We start from the raw sequence: 10,153 nt of genomic DNA, 5'->3' as shown, positions 1-10,153 counted from the left end.
TGTCAGTAAATACAACACCGGGAGTTACAGAAGAGGGAGGTGTACATTTGGGGTTATGGTCAGGAATAATAATGCACAAGAAGGACCGTGGCAACGGCAACAGAAAGTACAATGATGATTGGATCGTTTGTGAGCAACACGTGAGACCCAGCCTCCATGTGTAGCCACGTGCTCGGCGAAAAACTCCAAAGATGGTGGCTGAACTACAGGAAGTCAGCTTTTCAAGGAAAAAGACAAGTAAAAGTGTACAAATAAGTCGCCCGCCATCCTGACTCAACCTCAACATAACGTTGACTCAACGTTTTGGCACTGGTGACAGTGTTATTATATATATATATATATTCTATATTGAAGATATATATATATTCTATATTGAAGATATATATATATTCTATATTGAAGATATATATATTCTATATTGAAGATATATATATATTCTATATTGAAGATATATCTCATCAACGTCTGTTCTCCTGTCACTTCACAATACATATATAAATGAACATGAAGAAAAAAAATGAATACGCAGTCCCATTTCTCCCGTGGTCATGTTAGTAATACTGCTTTTTAACACAGAATCTTGAAGCCTGCTGGGGGGAAAAACCCAGTAGGTTGTCCGCTATTAGAAAGCATGAAATGTAGTTCCATCCTCACACTTCAGAAAACCTGTCACAAATGTCAGACGGATGATTGTTAGCTCATAAACAACCTTTGTCATTATTAGACTGCACATTCACACACAGAGGTACAGAAATTGACACCTCACTGCCATAGGACAGTACATTTGAAGCAGTAATCTGACAAAAGAATCCCTTCAGAGTTCTAAAGAAGCTCTGGCCTTTTTGCTTCGTCATTCCAGAACATTCCATGGCCTCTCTTTTGGAGTGTTAACATTATCTCCACCATGATTGCAGGCACTGTGCTGGGCGTCATGACAACAACGACAAAACAGTCATCTTTAAAAAAAAATATAAAATAATACAACAAACACCATTAGGTTCCATTTTTTCAGATGCAAAACTAAATTGATCAATATACTGTATTCAAAATGTCTTTTATTTGGGATTGGACTGTCGTTGAAATTGATTCTTGTTCTTCCAGTTCATAAAAAAAGTACTTTTCCGTGGTAACAAAGCGAGGGAGAGAAAATAGACGTTGAATCAAAGTGACTGTCGGTTGGCAGTGAGCGAGTTGATTGGAACTACTTTTTACATTGTCGAGTGTGTCGAAGGTCCTGGTCGAGTGAGCACACAGAAACCGAGAACCCTTCATGCTCTGCCTGGGCTACAACTTTCAAAGTATATTCAAGTCTTTTCAATCTGGCTAGCGAGGGGCACAAGGCTGTTCCTTCGGAGAACACTTCATGAGGCTTGTATCATCTTTATTGATTTGCATTGATTTGCATTGATTTGCATTGAATTGCATCGATTTGCATTGAGTTTCAGTGTTGAACTTCTGCCGCTCGTTCTCGTGTCGCCCTACAAAGAACGCCAACGCTGGGCAGCCCACTGAGAAAGAATTAAAAGACCGCTACAATAAAGTAGAAAACCCTCCTCTCCAGAATGACCCGTCTACAGGGTCCTCAGCAGTTCATCTGGGAGAGGAACAGACACAGGGTTCGTCCATAACGGCACCCTATACCCTACATAGCGCACTTGTTTGACCAGGCTCTGGTCGAAGGTAGCGCACTACGCGGGGAATAGAGTTCCACTTCAGCCTTGGATTCACACACAGCTCTCCCTGGCCTTCTCGTCGGTGAGGAAAGACTTGAGCTGAGTAATGTCCACTGCCACCGCCTCTCGCTTGTGCACGGAAATGTCTTTTAAGTGGTCCTCGTCACTTTGGTCCTTGGCGAAATTGACAAACACCTGAAGACAAGAGAACACACACGGACCAGACTAATCAGTGTGCTATGCAAGCAACGTTGTTTAATTTGTACTTTGGTTTAAATGTTTATTTTTATTGTTCTGTTTTGTATTGGCAATGAAACACTCATTTCATCTAAACCTATGCAAGACCCCCCTCGAAAAACAACTTTATTTCAAAAAATATATATATAATAAAATAGTAATTGCTACGATAATCAAAATGGTTTACGACAACGTCTTCAACCAGCCTCAGTGCTTACTTGGTCTAGTGTTGTCTGGGAAACGGAGTAGTCCTCAATGTGCAGCCACTCCTTGTTCTTGGCCAGGATGCTGAAGATGCGTGCCAGGGAGGTTTTGGAGGAGGACAGCTGATACTGCAGCATGTTCCTGTGCTTCTCCTTCAGAGTGCTACCTGGAAGCTCCTTCTCAATAAACTCCATCACCGGCCTCAGGTCCGGGTCTGGTCCTGCCACCCGGAGGATGATGGTGTAGCCATCCCCAAATCTGAATGAGGAAACGCATAGGGATGATTAGCGTTAGCTCAATGTTGAACCAAAATGGCCACAGTGCTTCTTCAACAATGTAGTGATTCACTACTGAACATCCCATCTCTCCCCCTCTCTGTTCTTACCTGTTCTTTAAGTGCTGTACGCTGCCCAGGCAGCGGAACCTCCCATTGACCATGATGGCCATCCGCGTACACAGGGCCTCACACTCCTCCATACTGTGCGAGGTGAGAACCACCGATCGCCCCTCCTTGACGATACTGAGAATGCAGTTCCACAGAGCCCGTCTGGCCTTGGGGTCCATACCAGTGGTGGGCTCGTCCTGTCAGTCACAAAGAATAACAACACCACAGCCTGGTCAGACTAGGCCCAGGAACAAGTTGGTGTAGGAAACAACATCCTCTAGCGCCTGGTCTATTGTTGACATCCTCAATGGAGAGATTGGTTTCTAGGTTGGGCTGGGAGTTTTTCCAACTGACCATGACGTGATCAGGGAACACTCTGGGCCCTAGATACTGTAATAGGTATTGAACTTGAACTTAAAAGGTTGGTCCAGTTCACACACATTGCTATACTGTAACGTACCATGACTGAATAACATTATAACCACGTTTGGGTATATGAACAAATGATTAGTTAGTTAAAAGGCTCATAAAGTAGGCCTACTCACCAGGAAGACCACCGGGGGACCACCGATCAGTGCCATGGCCGTGGAGAGTTTCCTCATGTTCCCTCCACTGTAGCTCCCTGCTGCCTTGTCCACATACTTGATCAGGCCTAGTTTACGGATGCCCCACTCTGCCACCTGGACAGAGAGAGAGACAGAGAGACAGAGAGACAGAGAGACAGAGAGAGAGAGAGAGTGCCAAAGAAATGATTAGACAAACAAGATCACATACTATAGCCCACCAGGGCTGGGGTCAATCCCATCTTACTTCAGTAAATTCAGGAAGTAAACCGAAACAACCTGTCCTTAAAACAACAACCCGTCCTTAAAACAACAACCCGTCCCTTAAAACAACAACCCGTCCCTTAAAACAAAAACATGTCCTTAAAATGGACCAACAACAAGGTCTCCAAATAAAGAGCATAACATAAGTTACCTGTCCTTTGACAGGGCGCAAAATGTCACGGTTGTAAGAATGTTATTTTTTTGTCAAGAGGATAACACACTCACCTCACACACTTCCTTCTCGGGAACCCCCCTCAGGATGGCGTAGAACTCAAGGTGCTCCCTGCCAGTCAGCAGGTCATTGATAGCATCAAACTGAGGACAGTAGCCCATGTTCTGGTGCACCTCGTTTATCTCCGTCAACACACTGACAGGCCACACAGAGAACGCACACTGTCAGTCACAACAGCACACACCTCCAAACTATTTAAGACTCCGTTCACAGTACGCATTTCAAGACTATTGCGATGTACAACGGTCATGGAAGCTTCCGTGGGAACAAGGTCTTAGAGGCTATAATCAATCATGCATTTAACCATTAAGATATACTGTAAAATACGGCACCTGTGTACTGCATAAATCCCATAATAACGATTTGTTCAGCTTGTTTAATTGTCTTTACTATCCTTCTCACCTCTTTCCCGCCAGGTAAGCTTCTCCACTCGTGACTATTGAGTCTCCAGTCAGCATCTTGAAGGTGCTCGTCTTTCCTGCTCCGTTGACTCCAAGCAGACCAAAACACTAGAGAGAGGGAGAGAGAGGAGAGTTTCACTGGACTGAACCACCAACAGGATATGGAAAGGGGAGAATCTATGGGCAGGGCCAGCAACTTTTCCTGACCATCTGACCTGACCAGTAAAGCTAGTCTATTGAAGACCATTCAGGTGAAGTCATGTGACCAGGAAAACTAGTCTAGTGGAGTCTAATGATCATGTGACCAGGAAAACTAATCTAATGGAGGCTAATGAGCAGGTCAGGTCATGTGGCCAGGGAAAACTCCCGTCCCTATCTATGCTGTACAGTGGTGGCAGAGCCAGCTCACCTCTCCTGGAGGAATTCCCACACAAAGACGATCCACTGCTGGTTTCTGTTTTCTATTGTACACCTTGGTCAGCTGCTTGAGTTCCAGAATGTCAGACTGTCCCCCTCCTCCCAGAATCCTTTGCCTCTCTCTGGCCACGTCTTCATCCTCCTCACCGATAGGTTTCTGGTCGGTGCGCAAAGATCTGAGACAACCAATCAGATCAGGGAGGATATTTACAGCAGATCATTATGAATACAAAATATTTTACTGACTTGACAATTTTGATTTGTATTATTTTTTAAATAGAAAGTGGATAAAGGACACAACAAAAGAGTCCGATTAATCTGTCCAATGAAATGCAAGGCCACGCCTACCTGGCCTTGATACAGAAGCGGTATTGGATGAGCACGGTGATAGTGAAGAAGACCACGCCCTGCACAGCCATGGCGAACAGATTCTTGCCCACCATGTCCCACGCCAGAGGGGAACGGAACCGGTTCTCACCTTGAACCAATGGAAGGAACAGATGATTGTCAAGAAACAGAAGCACAGCATTGACAAATTAACAATAATAATAATTAAAAAAACATTAAATCACAAACTTGATTCATTGACATTACATTATTGTCCTAACGTAATAAACAACCTATGACCTATGACCTGAACCGACTTACCAAACCTCTCCAGAGCGTCGGCCATGGCCTGGTTCTTCACCATGTCGATGAGGCCTCGGCCCAGACAGAAGTGAGGGAAGATCAGGAACACGTTCTTCAGGATGTCGTTGATCCCTCCGATCTCCTGTTGTCACATAGTAGAACAACACCCAATCAGTCAAACTGTCACCTTAATTTCTAAAGTCCCCATTTAATTAAATTCCCTTTAAATGTTGTAATACATTTCGTGCTAAATTGAAACAGTATGTCACACGGATAAAAAGCATTTCCACTGAGATCTTTGATTTCTGCAGTATGGGTCCACCTAATGACTTTCGCAAGTTCTATGAAGCCTCATTAAGCCCTATAAGTCACTCTGAAGTCTAACGAAGCCATATGAAGCCCTATTAAGTCCCTATGACGTCTAACAAAGCCATATGAAGCCCTATTAAGTCCCCATGAAGTCTTAAGAAGCCCTATGAAGCCTTGTTGTACGCACGTTGCTGCCGAAGAGCTCGAGGACGAAGGTGGAGACGCTGCCGTTGATGCCGATGAGGATGTTGACGGAGGTGAGCACCACGTAGGCCGTGCTGGGGATCTTAAAGAAGAAGGACGCCGGGTACATCAGGGGTGTGATGGACCACCTAGGGACAGACATCAAAAAGGAAGTTAGAACAGGTACGCTGTGACTCCCAATCGTATATCGACGCAGCCTTGCATCGCTAGGACATATGGTGAGTGACGTGGTTTGTCTGCGACATATCTGAGTGTGCGACATATGTGCCTGCACGTTTTCTGCGTGTGTTTGTGTGTGTTTCTGCGTGTGGTGTGTGTTTCTGCATCTGTGTGCCTCTGTGTGTGGTGTGTGTTTCTGCGTGTGGTGTGTTTCTGCATGTGTGTACCTCTGTGTGTGTGTGTGTGTGTGTATGTGTGTGTCCCTCACCCATAGAGCAGCAGCAGCAGAGCCAGTACAGGCAGGTTGGTGGAGGAGACGTAGGCGTCTTGTTGGAAGCAGATGAAGATGATAATGACCAGAGTAGCAGGGACGATGTAGTTACACTGGAACATATACAGGAAGAGGGCAGGACATTCAGGACTTTCTCATACAGTCACGCACCCTTTCAGGGCAAAGGAACATGCTGCGTACAGTCCAGATACAGAGCTTTTCCAATGAGTTGACTTCAAACAACGGAGAAGATGGTGTCTCAAGTCATTTGCATTAAGTCTAATATACAGGTTATTGAAAGTGTACAGTCTTCACATTATGCTGATGTCAAATGACATCTAAATGGGGTGTACGTTCACTAGTCACTGTAAACTAATGTATATGGTATACTGTACATCCACACTGACCTCTCTACACTCTTAGAACTTACAATTCTCTGGCTGTTGTCGTAGGAGAAGCCTTTTTGGTTCCGGGTAGAACCCTTTTTGGTTCTAGGCCAGTGGAGGCTGCTGAGAGGACGTCTCATAATAATGTCTGGAAGGGAGTCAATGGAATGGCATCAACCACATGGAAACAACATTTTTGATACCATTCCATTGACTCCATTCCAGCCATTATTATGAGCCGTCCTCCGCTCAGCAGCCTCCACTGTTCTAGGTAGAAACATTTTGGGTTCCATGTAGAACCCTCTGTGGAAAGGGTTCTACATGGAACCAAAAAGGGTTCTTTAAATGGTTTTCCTATGGGGACAGCCGAAGAACCCTTAAAGGTTCTTTTTTTTTTTTCTTCCTAAGAGTGCAGGATGAGATGAGAAGCCTTACCATGTCCCAGATGAAGTTGGACAGCCAATAGAGGAAGGGCTGCACCCCACTGATGAATTGCATGTGTTTGGCCTTGTTGACTCTCTCCTGAATGAGGAAGACTACGAAGCTGGCCGGGACGAAAGACATGGCGAAGATCACGCAGATGGACACCAGCACGTCCACAGAGGTGGTCATCCTGGAAGGGAGCGCGCAGAGGGAAAAGATGCTTCTGAGTCATACATAGAACAGGTTAGAAAGCAGTATGCCTGGATGCTTTAAGTAAAGTGCTGCCATGCTTTTTTAATACAAAATAAAATAATGAATTAGTAATTAGGTAGGTATTTATATTTGTTCTATTTCACACACAGTGTGTATTATATGCATGTGTGATTTGGAAATGTGTTTTTTTGCGTATCCCAACTCTCTCTGATTCACCCCTCCATTGAGCGATTAGGATCAAGTGCCTTTGCTCAAGGGCCCACCAACAGATTTTTCACCTTGACGGCTCTGCGATTCGAACTAGCGACCTTTCAATTACTATAAGGAGGTGCAAGGTCATACTGTAGATTTCTTGCAATCGATGTTATTGATAGATGGGAAATGTATTTCATGGAAGAATTTGAGTTGTCGGCTAGGTACTTACAGTGCGACCTGGGACAGTTGCTCCTTGGTGAGGTTGAGTGGGTGGTTGAAGGCACGGATGCCGTACTTGCTGGAGTCCTGGCCGGCGGGCAGGCTGGCGCGCAGGATTCCGTTGTTCATCACGTTCAGGAAAGACCCGATGCTGTGCCACCCCTTGTTGTTGAACCAGATCTGGATGGGGTCAGAGGTTACAGGACAGAGGTTAGGAGGGAGGAGCTATTGAAACAAGAGGAAGGAAGAAGTGTTTTTGTGAGGTCTTAAAAATGGCGGAAGCGATAAATGCGAAAACTGACTAAGCGCAAAGGCCTCATCTTCTTCTTGGTAGAATAACGGAAGTGATGATGAGTGACTTTAGGTTCTAGAACAAAAGATCTTTGGTCTGGATATAATCAACATCGTTCAAGTTCCCTGAAAAACAGTGTGAGCGTTTCCTCTTCGTTCCTCAAGTCTCATTTCCTGGTCATGGCATTTCCGTCGGTCTGAACCTGCTTATTAAAGGTCAAAGTGCAGCCGTAGCAATTTTAAAAGCTTTTCAGCTGTGTAAGCATAGAAACCTACTGTGTTGGGTCTCAAACAATGTTCCCACAGTACAAGCAGGAACGAAGTTCAACATGTGATTAAATGAATCACTGTGCAATCTAAATTGTGCAACAAAAGACCTGCAGTTGAACCCTACATTTATACGAGTGTGGAAAATTTGCACCAAAGCACTAAACTAACCTTGACGTTGTTCTTAGTGTCCAGTCCCTGGATAAAACTGGATAAGCTGGCAAGGAAACGGTCAGCAGCAGTGCCCTATACAGAGAAAGACCGCAAGAACCAGTTAATTACGCAACCTAACCCTAACAACATTAAATGCCAACATTTAAACAAATAGCAAGTATTGGTAATCATAGAAATTGAATTGTTAGAAGGGACAAAGCCCCTCAGACCCTGATAATTTCAGTGGCACAGCCGTGAGTACACTCAAAATGGCCGCCGTTACACGCAAAACAGAACCTGGACTTGAACGTCCATTCTAGCAATTCTATTTCTATGTTGATAATACTGTACAGTACATTACAGTGGCATTGTTCCAGGGTAAGTATAGGGGATATTTAGTATGTAATGGTAAGGCTTACTCTTTCCAGGTGGAAGCGTCGTCTGATCTCAGAGATGGCCTGATCAATATCATCACCTGGTGGGAGGAGCTGAGTGTTCCTAGCGCCCAATGAGAATCCACCATATCTGCATAAAAAAACAAAATGGCATATTATTGAATAACGTGGTACAGAATGTTCTCAGACCACTACTGATGCCTATGGCACGTTCTAAAGACCTACAGTGTATTTAGCATTGAGAGATTGACGCCTGCCAGTTTACCTGAATTCATTGACCGAGATTTTGTTCTTCAAACTGTGAAAAGACAACATGTACAGTATTAACATAATGTTCCACCTCCTTTTTCATTGAAATCAAATGGAGCATTAAAATAAACATCTACATTTGTAATAAAATAATACTACCAATTATACCTTTTCCCGATAATCTGAGCATAGGTTTTGACCAGGTAATCTGAGATGTTTCTGCCAGTCAGATTTTGCAGGGTACCTTGGTCACTGATTTTCACCTGAAGAGAAAGAAAGAACGAGATTAAACTTTTGTGTATACTACATTATCTGCATTTCTGTGTGTTTTTTGTGTGCGTGTGTGTGTGTGCGCGCGTGTGTTTTCTTATGTGTGTGTACCTGTGGAGGAGGAAGACCACCAGCTCCCGCTGGGCATTCAGGTAGCATCTTCTTGCGTCCTTCACAGCTGCACTCACACAGAGGAGAGGGGTTTTCCATACTCCAGTTGCCATTCATAAAGATGTCCCTCACACTCTCCGGTACCTCAGGAATGGCCCACTCCTCATCCAACGTGTTACAAGGAGCGTGACTGTTGAGAGAGGTAGAGAGAGAGAGAGAGAGAGAGAGAGAGAGAGAGAGAGAGAGAGAGAGAGAGAGAGAGAGAGAGAGAGAGAGAGAGAGAGAGAGAGAGAGAGAGAGAGAGAGAGAGAGAGAGAGAGAGAGAGAGAGAGAGAGAGAGAGAGAGAGAGAGAGAGTAGAGAGAGAGAGAGAGAGAGAGAGAGAGTAGAGAGAGAGAGAGAGAGAGAGAGAGAGAGAGAGAGAGAGAGAGAGAGAGAGAGAGAGAGAGGTAGAGAGAGAGGTAGAGAGAGAGAGAGGTAGAGAGAGAGAGAGAGAGAGGTAGAGGGAGTTAGAGAGAAAGAGAGAGGTAGAGAGAGAGAGAGAGAGAGAGAAGGGTGCGGGGGAAAGCAAGAGAGAAAGAGTTATAATCACTCTTCAAAGCGACAAGTATTTAACTATCAACTCTTTTACAACCAGTGAATATCGATACTGTAGTTTAGCCTCACTGTACTTGGTTAGCAGGGGGGGGGGTCAGACTTACGGTGAGTTACAGAGTGAACCAAAGCCATCGTAGTTTGTCAGGGCACCCAGCAGCTTGTTAGTGTCTGCATCCTCAGGGGCGTCGTTGCTGCAACGAGATAATATTGTACAGTCGTCACGGAAACAGACACGGCACTACTTCTTTCAACCCAATGGGTGACCTTCATTGTATAGGTTTACATAACATAATTTCTCTATGTAAGAAACACTACACTTTGATTTTTGATTTCCAGGCTTTCTAACCTCGGTTCAAATAACTGAGTGAATGCGAGAAGTATCTACATATTCAAAGATGTATGAAAACAAAATAAACATTCTGTTGGCACTAACATC

General features: G+C 44.4%; 1 protein-coding gene across 3 annotated transcripts in view; it reads right to left on the bottom strand.

The window, feature by feature from the left end:
• Positions 1-402: 402 nt before the first annotated feature.
• Positions 403-10,153, bottom strand: part of LOC124013200 (phospholipid-transporting ATPase ABCA1-like) — a 40,991-nt gene continuing 31,240 nt past the window's right edge. For all 3 annotated transcript variants that reach the window (XM_046327437.1, XM_046327439.1, XM_046327438.1), the window contains exons 30-48: positions 9,822-9,908; positions 9,122-9,311; positions 8,909-9,003; positions 8,757-8,789; positions 8,516-8,621; positions 8,115-8,189; positions 7,396-7,565; positions 6,771-6,948; positions 5,947-6,062; positions 5,503-5,647; positions 5,025-5,148; positions 4,725-4,854; positions 4,369-4,552; positions 3,961-4,067; positions 3,552-3,693; positions 3,045-3,179; positions 2,500-2,696; positions 2,129-2,372; positions 403-1,868 (exon numbers count right to left, since the gene is read on the bottom strand). In XM_046327437.1, the coding sequence (XP_046183393.1) occupies positions 1,725-1,868; positions 2,129-2,372; positions 2,500-2,696; positions 3,045-3,179; positions 3,552-3,693; positions 3,961-4,067; positions 4,369-4,552; positions 4,725-4,854; positions 5,025-5,148; positions 5,503-5,647; positions 5,947-6,062; positions 6,771-6,948; positions 7,396-7,565; positions 8,115-8,189; positions 8,516-8,621; positions 8,757-8,789; positions 8,909-9,003; positions 9,122-9,311; positions 9,822-9,908 (2,602 nt within the window). In that variant the 3' untranslated portion in view covers positions 403-1,724. The remainder of the gene's footprint in view (positions 1,869-2,128; positions 2,373-2,499; positions 2,697-3,044; positions 3,180-3,551; positions 3,694-3,960; positions 4,068-4,368; positions 4,553-4,724; positions 4,855-5,024; positions 5,149-5,502; positions 5,648-5,946; positions 6,063-6,770; positions 6,949-7,395; positions 7,566-8,114; positions 8,190-8,515; positions 8,622-8,756; positions 8,790-8,908; positions 9,004-9,121; positions 9,312-9,821; positions 9,909-10,153) is intronic.

Source organism: Oncorhynchus gorbuscha, linkage group LG24, assembly GCF_021184085.1.
Source record: "Oncorhynchus gorbuscha isolate QuinsamMale2020 ecotype Even-year linkage group LG24, OgorEven_v1.0, whole genome shotgun sequence".
Taxonomy (NCBI): Eukaryota; Metazoa; Chordata; class Actinopteri; order Salmoniformes; family Salmonidae; genus Oncorhynchus; species Oncorhynchus gorbuscha.
The sequence above is the reverse complement of the archived record's forward strand: the minus strand, read 5'-3'. Positions and strand labels throughout refer to the sequence as shown.